The sequence below is a fragment of the Hydra vulgaris genome, chromosome 05 (assembly GCF_038396675.1).
Source record: "Hydra vulgaris chromosome 05, alternate assembly HydraT2T_AEP".
Lineage (NCBI taxonomy): Eukaryota > Metazoa > Cnidaria > Hydrozoa > Anthoathecata > Hydridae > Hydra > Hydra vulgaris.
The window spans coordinates 11666927-11690504 of record NC_088924.1 but is presented as its reverse complement, the minus strand read 5'-3'; the positions used below and the strand labels follow the sequence as shown (position 1 = coordinate 11690504).

Sequence of the window (23578 nt, the reverse complement as noted above, 5' to 3'; positions counted from 1 at the left end):
GAGACGCTAGCTTTTTAGAGCAGTGCCCATTATAGTATTTGCAAAAAAGAGATAGAGAAGCATCGTTACAACGATGTGATAATGGTTGGAGTTTGGCTGAAAGAGCAGGTCCAACTATGTTTACAATGCGTTTTTGTACCTTGTCCAAAAGAGAAAGAGCAAATATTGAAAGATCCGCGCCAGATATGGCAATAGTTTTCTATACAAGGACAAATTTGAGATTTAGAGAGATAAAGAATAAAATCCGGAGTAAGAAAATGGTGAGCACGATAAAGAGATGCAACCTTTGAAGATGCTAATTTTGCGATGTATTTGATATATGGTTTCCAAGAAAGATCAGAAGTAAGAGTTAGTCCTAGAAGATGAAGGGTAGATGACTCGTCAAGTACATTACCATTCATAAATATAAGAAGATCTAAATTATTGCGGTAACGATTGGCTGAAAAAATTGGGTTATATCTGAATTAAAGTTCACCAGCCACTGTGAACCCCATGCTGTAGCAGAAGTGAAATCTTTTTCAAGCTCAAATGCTCTCTTTAAGTGATTAGAGAGTGTTGGCTTCTTTTCAAGACAAGAACAAATGGTAGTATCATCAGCGAACAATGCCACCTTAGATGTCAGAATATCTGGAAGATCGTTAATGTAAATTAAAAAGAGTATAAGGCCAAGGATAGAACCTTGAGGAACTCCTGAAGTTGCAGGATATGAAAAAGAGTGCTGTCTATCGAAAACAATTTTTATACTACAATCGATAAGGAAAGGTTTAGTAATCTTAAAGATGTTACCTGATACACCGTAAGAAGAAAGCTTATGGAGTAGACCAGCATGCTAACCTTCATTAAAAGCTTTAGAAATGTCAAGAGCTATAGCCTTAACCTCTCCACCTTTATCTAATGTACGATAAAACCTATCGGTTATTACTGTTAGCAAATTGGCTGTCGAACGAGAAGATCGAAATTCATATTAATGATCAGAAAGTAAGTTGTTAGATTCAAGAAGAGAGATTAAGTGTTTGTTAATTAAATATTTAAAAACCTTACTAGTAATAGGAAGAAGACTAATGGGACGGTAGTTAGACGAGTCAGATCGCTCTCCAAAATTTTTGAAAATAGGGATAACAGATATCGCTTTACAGCATGCCGGAATACAAGACTGCAATGAGCACGTGTTAAATAGTTTTAGAAAGTATAGACGACAGCTCCGAAGAAAAAACTTCTGCAAGACTACAACAGGTATGCTGTCCGGACCACAAGCTATAGAAGAGTCGAAGCAGGAAATCACTTTAGATACAGAAGCTTAAGTAATAAAAATATCAAGCAATGGATCAACTTGCTTGTCGGCAAAATCAGGTAAAACGCAACTAGTGGAATAAAGAGATGATACTGATAAAAAGTTCTTAGCAAACAATTTAGCTATTTTTTAAACATTTTTGCTTCTAACAAAGCTCCAAGCAACCACTGATTAAAGTTGGAAGTCACTGGAAAAGAATGCCTTTGTCTTAAGGTGAGGTGACAAAATCTGAACCGTACAAGAGAGGTGAAATAAAAGATTTGCCTTATTATTGATACTGTTAAAGATTCTTCAGAAGTCACAAGAGCTTAATTTTTGAGATGAAATACGAGATTTCATGACCTGAGAATAGCGGGCTTTGGTGTTAGACAAAACCTTTGTTGCGGGTAGTAGTAACAGTATCGAAAACAGCCAAACTGATTAATCTCGAAAAGGGACTTTCCAGAATAACATCGAAATAGAGAATAACATCGAAATTGTAAAAAAAGGAATTTTATTGAAAATCCGAAAAACAGAATAATCTCGAAATTTTAAAAAAAGGAATAATATCAAAAAGGGACTTTTCGGAATAATATCAAAAAAGAGAATACATCGAAATTGTTTAAAAAGAAATAGTATCGAAAATCCGAAAAGCAGAATAATCTCAAAATAGCTCAAAAGAGAACAATATCGAAAAGGGACTTACCGGAATAACATCGAAATTGTGAAAAAAGGAACACTATCCAAAATTCAAAAAACGGAATTAGATCGAAGTTGTGAAAAAAAGAATAATATCGAAAAGGGACTTTCCGGAATAATGTCGAAATTGTGAAAAAAGGAATAAAATCAAAAAGGTACTTCCAGAATAATATCGAAAATGTGAAACAAGGAATAGGTTCAAAAATTCCAAAAGCAGAATATATAGAAGGCCAGTTTTTTGCGGTTTTGAATTAAAGTGCAGTAATTATACTGTATAATAGTATAATTTATACAATATAAACTAAAAGCTCTATTAGTAGAACTTTTAGTTTATATTGAATAAATTATATTTAAAAATATCGAATGTTGTGTTGTTGGCTATTTATAAAACGATTTAAATCAAAATGTTTTGATTTTATTTACATTTAATGTCAACAAACCATAAAAAGTTACAAAGTTTTTAGTCAAAATCAATAAAGAACCATAAAAAGTTTAAAGAATAAATTTATTTGTAAATATGCAAAACTATATACCAACTAATTTATCTGTTATATGTGCAAAAAATTTCAAGAAAAAAATACTTTAAAACAAGGAGAGCAGGATAAAAGATCCTGCCTAATAAAACGATTTAAAAAGCTAATTAGAAAAATCCTGATTAAGAAAACAAGAAGAGCATGCTAAAAGATCCTTTTTAATAACAGATTATAAATAATACCCACTCTACCTCCAAATGCCATAGAAAAATTACTATTACATGTAGTCATCTGGTCATTCTGTTCCAGAATGTTTAACATTGTAAATACTAAAAAAATATTGAGCACACAATTTTTAATACATTACTGGTATAGTATGTAGCTACCAGATGTTAAAAAATAATTATCATATTGTATTTTACAAGATGTTAATTAATAAAATTTCCATACCAGAAGTTGTTGAGTTTATTATACAAGTTGCTGAGAGCTTAAATAAAAATATTTTACAAGTTGTCTATTATCTTTACTCTTAAATAAGTTTCCTATTGAAAAGTGACTTAGTATAAAAAGTTTCTTAAGATTATCTCCTACTACTAGTTTTTTATTAAAAAAAAAAAAAAAGTGTGATCAAAAAATCATGTTAATCATTAAAATGAGTTTTCGATCTCATTCCGTTTTAATTGTTTTCGACATTATTCAGAAAATCACATTTTCGATGTTAATCATTAAAGCGAGTTTTCGATATTATTCCTTTTTTATTGTTTTCGATATTGTTCCACATTTGTGAATTTCGATATAAAAACTTTTCGATATTAAACTGAAAATCATATTTTCGACGTTAATCATTAAAATGAGTTTTCGATCTTATTCCGTTTTTATTGATTTCGATATTGTTCTGCATTTGTAAATTTCGATATAAAAACTTTTCGATATTAATCTGAAAATCACATTTTCGATCTTAATCATTAAAATAGGTTCGGTCAGTTATTTTTCAATATTAATCATTTTTTTCAATCAGTTAATTTTCGATACTTTTCCGCTTTCCCCTTTTTACAATGTTTTTTAGAAATAGTAAATAGACGTCTGTTTTCTGAAGAATTGTTTTGCTGATAGATATGATTTCAATTGGAAATTGCAGCAGCACATTGTGAGGTAAACCATGGAGAAGAGTGAAGTTTGACTTGAACTTTTTGAGAGGGAATAAAAGATTCCATGCCAGCCTGAATACAAAAAGTTATGTAAGAAGCATATTTATCACCAGGAAGACGAAAGATTTTTACCCAAGGGTTATCACGAAGAAAATCACGGAAAGAGTCCCAGTCAGCTTTAAGGTAGTTGTAAGAGGTACAATGATAAGAAATTCTGATGATGAAGAAGAATGACATAATAGTTTTAGGGAGATCAAACCGTGATCAGAAACACCTAAGGGTGAATGTGGAGAAGCTGAGCACTGACTAGGATCAGAAACAAGACATAAGTCAAGTAGAGAAAATAAATGATTCGGGTTGTCTGGAAAACGGATTGACTATTTGAGTTAGAGATTGAGGAGGGCAAAAGTTGTTGGTCAACAACAGACAAAGTGTCAGAGTCACTGACACTATGTCTGTTGTTGAGTCACTGACACTATATTTTTTAATTTCTATTTAAGTTTTACTAATTCGCCTTAACTACCTTAAGTACACGAAAGAGTTTCATTAAAGTACAATGATGTATCATTTTTTTCTTTTACTTTAATTATTTATATTTGTCAGCAACTATTTACAATTCAAGGTGATCTTCGTCATATAAAATATTTAAAAGTATTAAATACAAATATATTTTATCATGTATATTATAAAATCTTTTCACCAGTAAACTTTATTAAATAAAAAGAGGATAAAAGTGTATTGTTAGAAAAAAACCAAGTAAAGAGTTTTGATTGGCAATAAGTTCAATTATGTTCTTTTTGAATTTTTGAGCGGTATTGGCTTTTCTAAGTTTACGACTCAGGCTTGTAAAATGGTTCCATTGGATAAGACTTATCCCCACGATAAGAAATGGAGAACCTTGTAAGTTTTAATCTATGGAAAGTTTTTACAAATCTTCCTGTAGATTGAGTATTGTATCAGTTTAATGTTTTTGGAAATATATTTTTGAAAACCTTTGAAGTTTTTTAGTAGTAAATATTGATGAATGCAAAATATAACTGAGCAGTGTGACCATGACCATGACGTGTGAGTAGTGTGTGAGTAGTGTGAATTTGTCTAAGATTTGACGGGTTTTATATAAAATACCAATATTTCTTAAAAATTTATTTCGAATATTTCGAATATGATCTCTCCAGGATAGAGATAAGCCGGGTAGCTCAGGACGGCGGGTAACTCTGGGCACTTGATGTACTGCTTAAACTAAAGAAGCTATGCATTTTTAAATACTATAAATTCATCATTTGAGTGAAAATATGGCATATGCAAAATAGGGGTGTTCAAAAAAATAAAATTTTCAAAACGCGAATACACAAGAAGCCAAATTTAGAACAAATATACAAAAAATACGATTACAAAAAAAAAATTCCAAATGTTTGACATTTACCTTGTGCTCAAGCGACAAAGTAACCCGAAAAATGCTCCAAATTGTTCTTAAATTATTTGGCTTTGAGCGCAAGGTAAATCTCAATATTTTGTAAAATTTTTTTTCTAATGTGATTATAATGGTCTAAAGTTTTTTTTTAGGTTGTAGTGTATCCTAGTTTTTTCATAATTGTTGTTTAAATTAAAAAAAGATTTTGCAAAAAAATATTTTTGCACAAATGCGCAAAAAAAATGTTGTTTTTTTGCATGAATTATGCGAAATCTTTTTTTAAATTTAAACAACAGTTATGTAAAAACCAGGATACACAACAATCTAAAAAAAAATTTGGACCATTATGATCACATTAGAAAAAAGTTTTTAGAAAATATTGAGATTTACCTTGCACTCAAAGCCAAATAATTTAGGAACAATTTGGGGCATTTTTTCGGGTTCTTTTGCCACTTGAGCACAAGGTAATTTTTAATATGCCGAAGCGATTGGCTGAGAGTGTAAGATATTGTTTCCCACCACCAGAAGAGCAACATATCATCATATTTGATTCAAATAATAATATATCTAATTTTTATGTTAACTAATAACTTTTTATTGATTAAAGATGCATTTTTATTTACAATATTTATTAAAATAATTCGTTTAATACTTTAATTTATTGGTTTTAAAATTAGTATTTATGAATGACGTATGTTGAGGTGGTATTGGACATACGTTTGGAAGGTGTTTCCGGACAACTTAATCCATTTATATCCTAAAAATAAAAAACTTTTTTTATATGAATAATAATAATTTAGTATAATGCACAAACCCATAATTGTAATTCATTTAATTCCAATAAAAAGACCTAAGGTTAGAAAAAAAAGTGCTTGTTTTCATTAGTAAAAAGCTAATGTTTATATTTTTAACTGATAAAATTTTATTTCTCATTCCTTATATATCAGTGTTGATTTTTAAAGACAATTTTTTTAATGTGTTGAGAACATTCTAATGCTAATTAGTTATATATCATATTTGTGTGACAAGGGTAAAAAAGAGGTAAAACCATGGTTAAACTATGTGTCCGGGGCTACCCTCCAATTTTGAAACATGCCTTTTTCTAAACATTCTTCCTTTTATGTTTTGTATATTAAGGTACACAGTAATTATTTTTTTGTTTCTAATTCAATAGATAAATGCTCATACTTTTAAAAAAGTCTTCTGACACTGCTTTTGTTCAATATATGTGTACAATCTATTTAAGTGTCCGGGGCTACCTGACTTTCCTCTTAGTTTTCATTTAAAATTAAAAAACACCAAGTTTTTCTGTAAAAGAGCGCTCAGTTTTGATGTCATTTATATATAGCATTGGTAAGAATCTAGGAATATATTGAAACTTTCGATTAGAATGGAATAAAGAAAACTTAGTTTTATCAGTATTTAAAGATTGGCTGTTAGTGTTAAGTTAGTTTGATATAAGTTCGAGTTCTTTGTTTGCTGTTTGAAATAGAGAAATAATGTTAATGTGAGAATAAAATAAGGTGACGTTGTCTGCAAATATGATAGTAGACATAGTATTTAATGCTCTATTTAGATCGTTGAAATATATTAAAAACAGTAAAGGATCGAAGATGTGGAATCCCACATAATATTTTAAGTTTTTTTTGTCTGAAAACCGTCGTTTAGAGATATAAACTGTTTATGATCAGTTGAGTAATTGGTAAACCATTTATGTTATTCGTGGCATACTTCATGATATTTTTGTTTTTTCGGTAAAATTTGATGATTAACGTTGTCAAATGCTTTTGAAAAGTCTAGGAATGTATCTAAAGTGAATTTATTATAAGAAGATGCTCATAACTTCAACTAATTGTATAAGTGCATGCTCCATAGAGTAATTTGATCAAAAACTATTCTGGTTATAATAGAGATTGTTTTCATTCAAAAATGAAATTAGTCTATTATACTTGATACGCTCGAGGATTTTTGAAACAGGTAACACGAATAAAGGTCAATAATTTGTAACCAGACCTTCATCTCCTGTTTTAAAAATGGATGTAATCATTGCAACTTTTAGTTTATCTGGAAAAACACCTGTTTTAAGCGATTTGTTGAAAATACATAGCAACCATTGATTAAATTGGCTGAAATAAAATCATAGCCAGTTGTAGTGGCCGAATCATCAAGTTGTTGTAGCTGAATCATCAAGTTCTTCACAAGTAAGTTTTTAAATGCTAAGATTTTATCAGACTTCATTAGATAGTTCGAAAAATGTGCAGGAGTGTATTTAATTTTACTGGCTAAGTTTGGACCTGTATTGATGAAAAACTCGTTAAATTTTGTTGCCACCGATTTTACATCAGAAATCTGTGTGCCGTCTTAAAATAACTTTCAAAATAAACTTAGTTTATAACAGTTTCAAAAAGATTACCAGAACACCGTGAAAAAAAGTTAACGATTTACAGACTTATTAAGTTTATTTATTAAGATAAAACGGGGGAGAAACAAGTTAGAAGCGATTGTCTAATAGAAATAAACACTAAAGAGAACATATGCTGATTTTTAAAAAATATTTCAACCATAGCAGTAGGAAAAAAAACAATATAAGACCAATAATAACCTTAAAGCATACTCTTCAGAAAATGTATTAGCCTTTAAAATTTTGAGGATGCCATAGACTGTAAATAGACCAAAATAAATTGCTAGAAAAAAAATCTTAATAACCAAATTAAAAATTTTTGAAAATATGTTTATTGACTTTTTTTATTTGCATTTAAAATCTATTTTTTGTTCTACCTTTTCTATATCACTTTTTATAAAACTTAAAAAAAAAGTTTTTTTTGTTAATTTGACTAGGAGATGCAATGCGTGCAAGTTCTACAAAAACTGTCCTCTAAAACATGAGCAACCAAGTTCACTATCCTTCAAAACATAAGCAACCAAGTTCACTGTCCTCCAAAACATAACCAACCACGTTCACTGTCCTCCAAAACATAACCAACCATGTTCATTGTCATCCGAATCATAAGCAAACAAATAAAAAAAGTTTTTCAACTTTAACTACTGATTACAGCTTTTTTTTTAACTACTCATTAAACGGAATAATTAATATTAAACGGAATAATTAGTATTAAACGGAATAATTAATATTAAACGGAATAATATTGTTAATATTACATATTTAAAATAATATTTGTACATAATACGACGATCTGAAAAGAATTTAACGTTTTGTTTTGCATGTACTAGTATTCTAATGTAAAAATGTCTTTTAAAACATTGCAGCTACTAAAAAATGAAACTAAAATCAATAATAAATGGCATATTCTTTACTTTTTAGTATCATGACACATCTTTTCAGCATAGACTCGATGAGTCTACAAACTTTTTCTTGTATTATCTCATTTCACGTTGCTCCAATAGCTTTACATAACTTATCGACGTTTTTGGAAGGAGGTATAATGCGAGGAAACTTTACGACAAATAAGTATATGAATATATTTATAGCAAGATGCTGCTGCGTAGTATAATACAGTGTTTTTTTTTTTTGCTGTCGTTGTTTTGTTTTTTTATTAGTATATATTTTGCTGTTTATAAACTTAAATTTACAGTTATTTAAGATTTACAGTTGAGTTTCTCGTAGTACATAACAATTTAATAATTTAATAACTTATATATTAAAAGATAAATATATCATTAGTTACTACATTAGTTACTAAGATTTAGAAATAATTTAGTTGAATAAATTATAATAAATTAAACAATTTTTTACGTTTTTTTTTTTTTTTTTGCAAGATTAAAAATGTGTTTTTTTGCTTTAAGCTTAAACGAGTTTAATCATTTTACCATACTTTTTCTTTTTGAAAACAATTCCATAACTAAAGACCTTGAAATGCTATTGATTACTGGTCCAACACAAAAAACATCAATTTGTTGCTTTAGTGCCCTAGATCACCAGATCTTATCCCTACCGAATATATTTGGTTAGAATTTGCAAGACTTAAATGAGTCGAAAAATTTTTTATTTTTCTAAAAATTTCCATGATGAATAAATTAATTATTACATTATTATATTATTAGTTTAATATTAACAGTATTATGTTTATAATATCTATAAAATGCAAACGGAAATAATTTAATTTATATACTTTAGAATATGTTCTTATTAAATTTCTTTCTATAGGAAGAAAATTATTAAAGACGTTTTTTTATTCTTGAGTCTTATTATCAAACACCAAAGGAGTATGATGACTAGACTCTAGAATTCAAAGTTTCTACATATCAAGTATTATAAATATCGAGAGTTGTTAACTATTCTAGTTCAATTAATAGTATTAATTATTGTTAACATTAATTGCTTTTAACATAAATGGTTTTTCTTTAAAAATAAAAAAATTAATTTAATTTGTTTTCCGCATTTTTTTTAATTAAAGAAGAAACAGATCAAGGCAGATTAAAATTGATACCTCAAACTTATGTGCATACCTGTATATAATCATAAAGTACAATAAGTTTACACAAGTTTGAAAAACTCCTAAAAGTTAAATGCAAAAACAAAATATAAACAAATAATTTTATGAAAATAGTTGATCATATATAAAAAAAAAATACAAATGTTTAATCTTCGATTCTAAACCTATCAAATAAAAATACTCTGTGGTTTGTTATATCTTTTAAAATTTTAACGTTGACGTTAAATTTTTTCGTCGAGATTTTTGCTAATAAGCTTTATTTTAAGCTGCTTTGATGAACATATATCTTGGACCAGAGTCGTGAATGATTAAAAAAAAACTACAAAACTACTATGCAGTTTATAAATATATCTTCTAAAATTTTGACGTCGAAGATTCGTTGTTTCCACGCCTTACTTTATACTGCTCAGTTGAATTTATAACTTGAGCCGGGGAGCTAAACGTTTTTAAAAAGTTTTTTTTCGTTTTATTATTATTACCTCTCAATGTTTCGTCTGGGTTGTATAAAGAAATTTTTTCTGAATTTACACCAAAATGTTCGTTGAGTAAAGGATTGCCCATTGTGCGATCATGGATCAAGCCACTTATATTTTCTTGAGAAATTTTAGGTTTTGTACTCATATTTCTTTGCGAAGGGGTGCTCTGTTCGTTAAGAAGATGAATTCGATATACTTTTGGGGGTATTCGGCCAAAAAGAATGTTTGAGTCTATTTTTCTTTCTACAGTATGAAATTGAAAGTAATCTCTAAAAGCCTTCCAAACCTTTTCACATGACTTTGAATCATTAAAATGATACTTGTGTTTGTTTTTCTGGTTGTCTCTTATTATCCGAAACCATAAGGTTTTATTAATCCAACCAATATTCCAAACCTCTATCCAGCGGAATATTTCTACCTTTACATTGTTTTGATAAACGCCGATTCCCAAGGGACCTAATGAAAGTAATAGATCACGAAGAGTTGGTTGAGCATCATATTGCACGGGATATATTTCTTGATTGTAATACGCTTTCTGAAGTGCAATATCAAGAAACTTCATTTCACTTGTTGGTGCATTAATACCCTTTAATCCTTTATAAATCTAAATAAAAAAAATTTATTTGTTAATTTATATGGATTATGCTTGGCATAATATTAATCGTAAACACAAACTATCCAAAAGTTTTACTAAAGTAAGGGGTCGTTCAGAAATTACGCCACGCTAGAAGGGAGGAGAGGGGGCTGTTGGTTTTTTAACGACTTGTACAAAACTTGCTTCTTAAGTGTTACGATTTTGTGACGAGGTGGGGGGAGGGGGTGTCAAAAACGGTCGAAAATTGCGTGACATAATTTATGGACGACCTCTAAGTCAATGTAACAAAGATGGCTTTAATTGCGTTCAAAGTTAATACAACGCAGCGTGGGGTGAAAGGAGGATGTATGAGGGAGATGGCTTTATTTTTGTATAAATTTTATCTTAATAATCTTTATTCTATTTATTTGAATTTTCATGCAATGTTATGCCAACTTATTTGAATTTTTCTATACAATGTTTTTATCCGAAGATATTGTTGGTTTAGCATAAGAACAGCCATAAACAGTCATAATCTAATAATCCAAAGTAGCATCCGTTATTGACCAACATTTTTGCGTACAGAACTACTACTCAAGCGCTAAATTATCTCATTGGATTAAACAATCTTATTGGATTAGTTATACAACCGATTAAGATACCAGAAATATATTGAACAATGAATTTTTACTACTGCTCTGTCGGACAAACAAGCCGAGTGTTCTTAGAAATAGACAACACCAAAAAATGTACATGATTAAAGGGTATACATACTAAATAAATGTAGGAAGACATTTTTTGCATACTTTTTTTATCGTGCTTTTAAAATTAGATGAATCATTTTATGTTTTTTTTTACTGAAAATTTATTAAAAATACAATGAAGATGTAGTTTATGAAACTTAAATTATAGAGTTCATACATTTGGTGCGCACCATAGTGTATATGCTCTACATCTCACACTTATAAGAAGTATTCATAACTTCAGTTAGCTATCACATAAAATGTTGTTTATGGTTTTTTGTAATAATAATCCTCAATCATATAATTATAATGGTAATCCTTAATTATCTATATAAAATGTTTTGAAATTTCGCGCAACGCAACTTCTCTTTTCAAGCCAATCCTTCCATTATAAAAAATAAAAGAGATAAAACTAATGCACTTTAAATCAAAAAAGAATCCATTAAAGTTAAAAATACCTTTATAACATTTTGCTGCATATATGTAGAATTTCCCAAAATGTTTTCAAAAAAGTTGAAGTATTTTGTTTCTCCATTAAAATCACCTTTAAAAATACAAGTTATGATAATATCTAATATATACCATGTACTGTATATATAACATATGTAATAATATATAATTTTGATTTAACAGTAACAACAATACGTCTATGAAGTTAACATTTTTCTATCTTTTTATGCAAAACAAAATAGTTTAACCTCCTTCAGCTTGAAGTATATAAGCTAACATTGTTGATCGTTCATCTTCGGAACAGATAACCCTTCCATTCAGGACCTCTCTTCGTAACTGCAAATAAACCATGTATATAGTAATATCTTCTTCTAGTAATGCAAAGTCGCTCGGATAGTACCTGACCCCGAAATATAGATGGTAGGGTGGATCTGTCAGCTTTACAATTTGTGACCAAACACGGTTATTGTTTTTTAACCATAATTTTTTGTCTGTGTTCATGTCATATAAATAAATACCAAAATAATCTTTTTCGATTAAATTCAGTTTTTCAAATATACTTTCGAGGATTTTATTTGCTTTTGTAGATTTAAGTATTGAAATAGAATATTCTGATCCATCTAAAAGTTCAATTTGCACTGTTTTAAAGCTCATTTTAATTTGTTAAAAAAAGAATTAAAAAAAAAAAGTCAAAGTATTGCTTTTACTTTTTCTTGAAATTTAGTTTTTTTTTCTTCTTAAAATAACTATGTATAGCTCATTAAACATTTATTGCTTCACTCTTCACACCATTAAAAAGCGTTTGATTGGGTTTGAATAACTGTGAATGATTAATTTAACACCACTGTCGTTTGCGGCAACCATAAAAAGCCCAATGTTTAGTAGCTGGTATGTTATATATACCTAATTAGAGCAAGAGCTAATTAGAAATTAAAAGACTCAGTCTTCATAGAAAAAAAAAAAAAGAAAAACATTACAAAAAGACAAACCGAACAATGAAAAAATTTGTGATTGTGTATAAAATAAGCAGATAAAAAGTGCATATACAGTTAATATTTAAAAAAATATTATATTAATAGTTATATTAGTAATTCATGCAAAATTGAGTTCTGTTGTCATAAATATTTATAAAACAATTTTAAGAATAGTCGCAGTATTAAAAAAGGAGGATTTTTTATAAAAGTTTTTACAACTACTCAACGCCGTTAATGCATGTTCTGGAAAATACACGAATTTTGCGTTTTTATAAAAAGGTTATGTTTGACTGCATTTTTTTAGCCCAAATAATTTATTTTTTTTAATTATTTTTTTTTCCCCGAGCGCTTTAATTTGTCTAAAATCAAACAAAGTTAACTTTTTTTTAAATTACTAAAGTTTAGATATAAAATTTTTCTTTATGGTTGATGAACCATATTTTGGTATAAAATGGTGCTGCGCTCAATGAAGATAAAACATTAAATTTAGAAAACAACTTTTTCAAACAAGTTTTAAGTTATATGTTTAATTTCTAACCAGTCATATGTCTGCAAACATATTAAAGGTCGAAAAAAATTAGTTATTTCAAGTTTAAAATCTGTTTTTTCCATTTTATATGAAAGTTTTTATTAATTTGAGTGTGAAGAACACACAAATTGACATACGACCAGTTAGACTTTTAAAGTTAAACCTCTTAATGTTTATTTCAAAGTCTAAGCTCAAAATTTAAACATTACTGTGATATGAGCCACCCCTATTTTATAATGCCATAAAAATATTTTACTAAAATTCCGGTCTTTAAATTACCATAGATTAATGTAAACATGTAAAATAGCGGGCAGAATATAAATTTACTTAACCAAATTTAGAATACAAGTAAGCAACAGATTTATAATAAAATTAACTCAATTTTTTGTTATGTCAGAGCTGTCAATTGCTGATCTTTTAACTTGCGGTTTCTCTAAAGTTGCAGTATATATAGCTTTAACTGAAAAACATAGAATCAAACATTTAGTAAATGAAAATTATAAAGTTTTTAGATCAAGAGTGCTAAATCATCAATACAAAATTTATATTGAAAAAAATCCTACATTTCACTTTAGCTATGAACAAATAAAAAGAAAAGGCCGGGTTATTGTTAAACTTTTAAAAAACCTGGGAAGACCAGGTCAAAATTGTCTTTGAAAAATATTTTGCTTACCTTTTCCAAAGAAAGATTTAATAATTTAGGAAGCTCAAAAATGCTTCATAGCCTTTTTAACTGTCAAGGATGAATAGCTAACAAAAGATTAAAATTAGTGTTAGAAATATTTCCTGCCAAATGTAAAAGGTTCAAATATAAAGAAGAAAAAAGAGGAATGTATAGGCAGAAAAAACTTTCAATCGCAACTCATAAAGCACTGAACAAACTAGAGCAGGATTTTAATAAAACATTTTCCACCACATTCACAAAGGCTATGAAAATCAATATACCTAATCCACAAAATAAAAAACACAGATATGATGCAAATAAAATAAAAAATGATATTGAAAATCAATGAAAAGAAACCTCAACAGATAGGTATTTATATACGAAAGCTCAGCAGATAAGTATTCATAAACACCTGAGTATTTAGATCTATACATAATAAATATTGTTTGTACATACTGTATATACTACACAAGTGTGTATGTGCTTGCTGCACCAGAGAGAGAGAGAGAGAGAGAGAGAGAGAGAGAGAGAGAGAGAGAGAGAGAGAGAGAGAGAGAGAGAGAGAGAGAATGTACTCTCTCTCACTTTGTTTTACATGTATAATATATGTAAATAACACAAAGTATAATAAAAAATTAACTTTTTTACGGCATTTGGTGTTCCTGTATCATTAAGCAATAGAGATAAGCTCCGCCTAACCCATAGTTTTGAAACACAAAAAAATGCGAAAAAAAGAAGAATATTAAAACTATCAGCTATAAAAAATGTAAGTCAAGTACAAGCAAATGAGTTGGTTAAAAAAAGAATAGTATAACATCAAAACAGATTTGAATTAAGTCAATATTTATAATTACAATGCGTCATTATGTTAAATTTAGGACTGGCATAAGTCATTAGTTCATCCAGTTATCCCTGGGTGAAGTAGTATGTAGGGATTTTTCTACATAAACCAAATAAAGAATCTAATAAAACCTAATAAATATCAAATAGAGGAAAATTTAACTTACACCATTATAGTTCTTACCAGCTCAAATGATCATTAATTATAAATGATGTATGAATTTTTTATAATTTGGACATTTAATTAATGTGTATTAATTAAATGCAACAGATGGCCTTGGTATTATAATTTCAAGTTGTATATTTCAATATATATATATATATATATATATATATAATATATATATATATATATATATATATATATACATACATATATTCATACACACATACTTTAAAACTCTATTCACATCTAGAAGGAACCTACGAGATGTGGAAACACTCACAGAGCTCGTTTAACAATCCATATGACAAATGTGTTCTAAGTACAGAGAAGTACTAGCCATTCCTTATGTAGTTATGTTATATACCTTCTAGCATACTACAGAGAAGGATTAAGGATTGAAAGGTGCATATAGTGAGGCTTATACAAAGTTTTTTTTTTTCTACCACTAATTTAGGGAGAGAAAAAAGCAAAAAACCCTGTCGGTTCTGTTGAGAAATATTCCTGGAAACAAGTTGAGTGTTTGGATGTAATTTCATCCTACCCTAATGGTTTTAAAATAAACTTTTCTGAACTAGCACGTAAATTTTCTGTGACAAACAAAAAAGGTAATGGTTTTAAATGTCTGCGATATAGTATATTTACAAAAATAATAAACCAATAATAAATGTATTATGCTAATAAACTAGTTTTACCATTTTAACAGTAATAAGTACCAATAAAAAACAAGAATTTTAAACAAAATAATTTTTAGGTATTACACCCGCAAACAGAGGCCAAGTACTGAAAAGACTTTTAGAATCTATGAACTGTGATCTAAAAAGACTAAATCTAAAAAGAAAAATGTCAGACAATACATACCCTGATGGCACTAATATTATTAAAATACAGTATAGAAGAAAAAAACGGAGATATTTATTACCTTACCTTCACTTATCATTAATAAGTTAAACTTTTCAAATTTTATTAATCATTCATGTTTAAACTAATTCATAGGTTAAACATGCCATACATCAGAGATATATCTTTGCCATGCAAACCAACTAATAAAAAAATAAAGCAGCAACTCAAAAAAAAATAGACGATGGAACATATAATTCAGGGGAAAAGATTGTACCCCAAAGATATGAAAAAGTATTTATATCATCTGAAAATCAATTGTTGATGCTCTTGAATTCAGGAATATAAAGATGAATATGACACCCTAACTAAAAAAGAGCTGATAAATATACTTAAAACTTATGAAATAACAAGGAATTTAATGTTTTGGTATGATTGCTCCAGTATATCTAATCACACTCACTTTCTTGTTACTGTTAGCGTAATGTATGATACAGCCATATTTTTAAGTAGCTTTGAATATAAACAAAAGTATGGAGAGAATATAAATGTTCAATCAGAAGTCAAAAAGCCTTATTTATACATACTTGGTAGATGTCCTTCCAATGACCAGCAACTTTTGTATAGCGATGACAGGATTAATGACATTTTGCAATTGAGCGATCCCTTAGAATTCAAAGGAACACCTATTTTAGATGTTGCACGAATATTCAAAGGTGACAATCCAGCAGCACAACTGGAAGCTGGTCATCAGAAGGGTGGTAATTATTTTTGTTGGGCATGCAACATGCATGCAGATCTTTCTAATAATATATCTATATCACTAAGCTTCCCATACACTTCCTTAAAAAATCGTATAGACCATATAAATGCAAGTAACACCTCACAGCTGGCAGTAAACCAAGGAAAAACAAAATTATATTCATGTCTAAAAAAAAATCAGATTGAACGAGAACTTTATGAAAGAAATATTCAATTTCCATTAAATACATCTGTCAAAAAATTAAAGGAGCTATTGGCAAATGAAATGCATGGAGTGCAAGGATTGCCTGCCCTTCTTTTTAAAAAACCAGGTTTTTCTTTAACACAACTAAATCTTTTATACTATAAAATCTTAAATAATGAACCAATGCATGATATTTCAAACCATATTAAAAATATATTTGATGAATTGCCATATTTAGTAGAAAAAAAAATTTAAAAAAAATTGTAGAAAATATAATTAAAAGCTCTTTCAATGGCATTGAAGCAAAAAATGCTGCCAACTATTGAAAAAGTTTATTAATAGTTACTAACTGTTCCTAGAACATTACAAGGTTGGTCACTTTGTTTTTAAATTTTTACTAACTTGAAATACAAAACATCCTTTATATGCCAGAAGAATCTAGATCAACACACAGTATTCTTCGTTTAATAAATACCACATTTGTGCATGCAATAATTATAAAAGAACATTTAGAAGCAAATCTAAAAAATAGCAGGCGAAAATTCTTTGGTGCATACTATCACTCAATCACATCCCATGCTCCACTACAGTATAGATTGTTTGCAGGTCGTACGTCTAATGTGGAAAAAGAAGAAGCAATGTTTCAAAATTTGAAACTGTCTACAAAAACATCTTCTAATCATCATTCAGATAATGTTATTTTTAATGCAATAATCCGCAACCAAGCAAAAAAATATTTAAAGGAAGGAAAAAAGTTATGTGATGGCGTTTCAATACTTCACAAATTCTACCAACCATTACATAGTCTATTTAATGACACAAAAATATCATTTACTTGGATTGAAAAGAATAGCAATGAATATCAAAAACTTTTAGAAAAATCAGCTGACTATTTAGTAGAAGGCATTAATGTATGGTGGAAAGAAGTTGAAGATGGAGTAGTATTCTTTGATATAAACTACCCCAATAATTCGAAAAAAACATTTTCCCATTTTCGTTCCTCCTCAATGCAACAACAGTCAGAGTACTTAGAAAAATGCTGAAAACATTGTTTGGAAAACAAACACAAAATTCCTGCTTATAAAATCACAGTTAATGCATATGTTTTTTATTTAGACACACTTCAATATTTTCATATTTTTAACACTGGAAATATATCTAGAAATAGTATTATACCACTAGATATAATTTTGATTTAATAATATCAAAGTTTTTCAAATTAGTATTAAAAACAGTTATATAAATAATACTATTATTCTTAATGACAACATCTAATGTTATTATTATTTTATTATAAAAGAACTTAAATATTATAAAAAATATGTTTATAATGTGTTTACAACATTACCATTATGTAGTACATAGCCATTGTATGTACAGTCAAGTACACAATCATTTTGCCATAATTTTAGCAGTATGCATACCATATTATGCATAATAACGTTATTATATAATATATAATAACGTTATTATAGTTATAACTAGTAGTTATAACTACACATATAATATTTGTATATATATATATATATATATATATATATATATATATATATATATATATATATATATATATATATATATATATATATATATATATATATATATATATATATATATATATATATATATATATATATATACATATATATAGTATTATCATGTATATGTGATGATATATAGTATATACATATGTATATATGATATATAGCATTATTTAATAACATTATTAATTTTAAATTATATTAGGATTATTATATTATATAAGGATTTATTATTGTTATCAAAAATGAATTTTTATTCATGATATAAAAAAATATATTACTTCTAATAATTAAGTAAAGTTAAACAAAAAATATATATATATTCAACAAAATATTGCGTTTCTTTACTACATATTTTTTTACTACATCGCAAAAGATATGTTAAGTTTTAAACAATATCTTAACAAATGTTGCAGACCGGAAAAAAAGTATGTTTGTTATCACCGAGAACAAACAAGACAAAAAAGTTCGAGAACTTGCATTAACGGCGTTGAGTAGGTTTTTACTTCTTGTCGTTAATTTAGAATTAGTACGGTTTATTTAGAAAATTTATATATATATATATATATATATATATATATATATATATATATATATATATATATATATATATATATATATATATCCTCAACTCACTCCTTTTTATGATTTACAAATGTTTATTTAGCGAATGTACAAACTCAGTCTTTATGGCCAATGATGGAATAGGCTAGGATCGACAAAGAGATACTTATTGTATAAAGAACCTTTATCAATTTACAGACGTTGCACAATGAGTCCAAATCGTAAAAATATGACCGAAAGTCAATTTTAAAAAGTACTTCAATGTTATTAATTTTTTATAACTTAGAAAGTATATTCACCTAATTACTGAAAACATGTTATGCAAAGTTTACGATTTTTACTAGTTTCCCGGGTAACATTTAGCGTTAAATAATTAAAAAAAATTTCGAGAACATTTCAAGAATTTTAATAATTTCTTAAAGTTAGTTTTGGCATCGTTATACAACATTAATAACATTTTTTAATTTTATTTTTTACTGATCTTAATGTACTGTTATAATAAACTTTTACTGATGTTAATGTACTGTTATAATAAAATTAATAAAAAGTAAAAACTCAATTTTGTAGTTTTCGATTTTCTTTTTTTAAAAAGAGATTAAAGTTTTCAAAATGTGTATTTTTATGGTCACAAAAACCGAAAAACTTTTAATGTTCACTTTTCACCCCTACTGAGTCCACCATTAGCGATGGGGTGACATCGCTAATGGTGGACGCTTTTTTCTGACGGATAAAAATAACTTTTTTAAAGAGGAAAAAATTAAAAAGGGAAAAGAAAACATTAATAAATTAAACGAAAAACAATATCAACTAAAAATTAGAATAGATATTTTAAACGAAGAAAAGAAAAAGAAATATCTGAAAAAAAATAAGCAAAGAAGTATTGGAAATATCACTTATCGTGCACTTAATAACACTTATCACGATAAGTATCACTTATCGTGCAGCTCATCTCTGGAACACAATTATTTTGCCTAACTTCGGCTTACCCCTAACTTATTCTGTTTTTAAAATTGAATCAAAAGATCTCCATTCTCTCTATTGAAAATGTCTTTAAATATTTTTTATTTGTCTTATGATATATAATAATTTTGAAACGTATGTTCAATCTTTGTTTTATACTTGTTGACAATTTGTTTCTATTTATCTAAGTGCTATTTCAATATTTTTATGTTAATTTTTTACGTTCTCTTATTGTAAAAAGGCGTTTTTATAATACTTTACGTACTCTGTTTTGTAAAAGGCTTCTGACGATAAGATCATTTGATCCTCTTTTAGAAGCCTTATTTGTATTTGAAAAAAATATGTAATTTATATATATTACGTCAAATGTAAACAAAAACTTACAAAAAAAAAATAAATAAATAAAAAAAACTTTTTAAAAATAGCTTTCTATTCAATCGACTAAAAAGTAGAAAAATAACTTTTTTCTGTTTCTGGTAGTCGTGGAAATCATGTACTTAGTAATAATCACTTTTGTAAAGCCAATACTGGAAGACATTGAAGGCAATTCATGTACGTATGTAAACAAACAAACTCATCGAAGTAAAGGAGTAGAAAGTTTGGCGCCTTTAGCTTTATGTACACTTAAAACGAATTTGATTTTGAAAGCATCTGACTTAAAAGGCGCCAAACTTTCTATTCCTTTACTTCGATGAGTTTGTTTGTTTACATACGTACATGAATTGCCTTCAATGTCTTCCAGTATTGGCTTTACAAAAGTGATTATTACTAAGTACATGATTTCCACGAGTACCAGAAACAGAAAAAAGTTATTTTCTACTTTTTAGTCGATTGAATAGAAAGCTATTTTTAAAAAGTTTTTTTTATCTATTTTATTTTCTACTTTTTAGTCTTGATAAAATTGAATTATTACACTTATTGATTATGATTACTATTCAATAAAAATTTATTTTGAATTCTGTATATAATAATTAACAAAAATATTTGGAGCATATTTTTTTTTATTAATTTAAATGTTGGTTGGGTCTTCTTCTCGGTTGATGTATTTGTTCTTTTTTGGACGCATTTTTATTTGTCTGAAATTAACAAGTGGAATATTTGTAAAATTTTTAATTAAATTTTTTATTGATACTTAACACTTTTTGATGCCCTCTCGGTTTCCGATATTTTATTCGGAGTTCCAGATCTAACCAACGGGGAGGTGGGGCATCGTCTAGATCCAAAAATGGACCTTACCTTTGAGCTTTGGCTTCAGCTTTGAGCTTTGGTTTTCCTTTGAGCTTTGGTTTCAGCCTCACGAGAATCGCGCTGCGACTTGGTTTTTCGACTAAGTCGAGAAGATCGAGCTTCTTCGCCCTCGTTTTCGTTTAAAACTCTTCGCTTTGCACGCCTTGCTTCTTCATCTCCCTCAGTTTCATTTTTGCGCTTCAAATAATGTTTTTGACGAGCCTTTACAAGACGTCGTTCTCTTTGAAGCGCCGTTTCTTTCATTTTAATAAAAATTTAATTAAACTCACCAAATCGTTGATGTCTGTTCTTACGTTTTTCTGTTTAATTCAACTTCTTCTGTTCCTACACACTAAAAAAAAAGTTAGAAACTTCTACCTTAGGGTAGGATATGTGATATACCCTTAGTAAGGTATAATTTTCTACCTTTTAAGGTAGAAAATTATATTAAAAACAATTATTAGTCATACAATTTTCTAACTTAAAGGTATAATTTTCTACCTTATAAGGTAGAAAATTATACCTTACTAAGGGTATATCACATATCCTACCTTAACTAAAAATTTCTACCTTTAATTTTTAGTGTGTACCTTTTATTCACTATTTATCACTATTTATTCACTGTTTTCTAATTTATATTTTTTCTTTCTTTGATTTTTCCTTAATATTCCACTTAATTCACTTAATTCCACTTCATTCACACTTTTTAAACACCTCCTTCGAATGTATGACTTTATTTTCTTCTTTTCTTTCAATACTTAATGTTTATTGCACTAATCCTTTGTTAACTAACTTTAAATCACTAAATTTTCTTGATTTTCATTTCTTTCAATGTATATAACCAAATGTAAACATAAAGGAGCATTTACATTTCTTTTCAAAATGTAAACACCTTGACTTTTATTTGAATTTCTGAAGACCGTTACGCTAACTTGCCATTACAAATTTATCGCTCTCTTAAAAAACAAATTAATTCATTTTACTAAATCTAAAAGACTTATTGAATCAAATGTAACAAATATAGCTATTGTTAGTCGGCAAAAGATTATTTGTAAAATTTCAGGGCTGTACGATCAAAAGAATTGCTTCAAAAAGCACTGTGAAGTTTTGGCCTCCACAAAAAAAAAAAAAAATTCAAAAAATGCGGACTCGTCAGTGAGTGAATAGAAAGCTATAAAAAAAATAAATAATAGAAGTTAATAAAAAAAAAGTTAATGAATGAAAAAAATAAAAAGAATGGAAAAGAATGACAGAAAAAAAAAACTATTTATACATCGAAAAAAGATCGGCAACTGAAGATTTTTTAATTTTTTCATATGTTTCTTTTGTTTTATTTCATATATTTCTTTATTTACGATTTATCTTTTAGTAATGCTGTTATGCGGTCTTGTAGTATTAATTTTTTTTTAGTTTTTTAGCGTATAAACTTTTCTTATTATTTGTTAGTCATTGTTTTATTTTTTAGCGATTAATTATTTTTAAATAGTGATATACAATTTTTTATACAGTTATATATTTTTTGTTTTTATTTTCATTTTAGTCATTGATTATGTATGTTTTATTCTACCGTGTATTATTATTATTTTTTTTCTTTATCTATTATTTTTAATTCTATGTTGTTGTTTTTTTTTGCTAAAAGAACTTAACGTAATTTTTTGTTTTGTTTGTAATGCTTGTTGTAACTTTTGCTTTGTTTTGATTTTCTCAGCTTTTTTCTGTTTATATTTTATTTATTTATTTAGTCATATTTTGGTTATTATATTATAAGAGCTATGATTAATATATTTACTAAATCTTAATATTTTTTTTAGCAGTAGTCGTTTATATGTCATCGTTAGTTTTACGTTTTGTCATTTTAATACTGTATGTAACTGTAACTTTGTATGCATAAACGATTGTTGTATAGAAAGTTATACCAATTTATTTAAATTATTATAATTACTATCTTATTACTATAAATATTGTTAAAATAACATGTAATTATTATTATTTATTATTGTTGATATAAATATTATTTTTATTATTATTACCATTGTCATTAGGCGTTTACTTTATGTTAGTAGTTTATATTATTTGTAAACAACCTTGAAATGTAATACCAAATATTTTAGAAATATATTGATTGATTTTGATAAATATTAGGCACAAAAAAATAGTTTTTAGCAGCTCGAATTTGTTTTATTTCGAATGAATGTAAATTGTTTCTAAAGACACAGATGATGAGCTGGGATGGGGGAAGGAGGTAAGAGAAAGTTGAAATATATAAGCTAAACAATGTTTTTTGAAAGCCTGCATATCAAGGTGGTACCCACTGTAAACAGCTTTTATTATATTTCTCAAACTAAAAAATAATTTTAAAATTAACTCCTCTATTATCTGCAAAAGTATTTGCATTCTCAAATATATTTCTGACTGTGTTAAATCTGTTTGAGGAATCATAACTATGCCTTGGCATATCGACAACAAGGCTGAGCTTACTTGTAAACCGATTCTGAATTATATTTTTTTTCTCATTAACAGAAAGCTTGTGTTTAATTTTCATTTAATATTCCAAGTGTAGAACATACTCAAAGAGTTTATTCCAACAATATAAAGTAATTATTCTCATTTTAAGAGAATTATCATCAAGAGT

The 23578-nt window shown here is 27.6% G+C and overlaps 1 protein-coding gene across 2 annotated transcripts; it reads right to left on the bottom strand.

Moving 5' to 3' along the window:
• Nucleotides 1-9456: 9456 nt before the first annotated feature.
• Nucleotides 9457-12588, bottom strand: LOC136080558 (FERM domain-containing protein 5-like). Of its 2 annotated transcripts, XM_065797373.1 has the most exons (4): nucleotides 12406-12588; nucleotides 11947-12318; nucleotides 11707-11792; nucleotides 9457-10535 (listed from the first exon to the last, which is right to left on the bottom strand). In XM_065797373.1, exons 2-4 carry the CDS (start codon nucleotides 12197-12199, stop codon nucleotides 9810-9812), a joined length of 1065 nt encoding a protein of 354 aa, XP_065653445.1. In that variant the 5' UTR covers nucleotides 12200-12318; nucleotides 12406-12588; the 3' UTR covers nucleotides 9457-9809. The 2 variants fall into 2 exon arrangements, with proteins under 2 accessions (XP_065653445.1, XP_065653444.1); XM_065797372.1 differs by lacking the exon at nucleotides 12406-12588 and having other exon boundaries at nucleotides 11947-12397.
• Between the last annotated feature and the right edge of the window lie 10990 nt (nucleotides 12589-23578).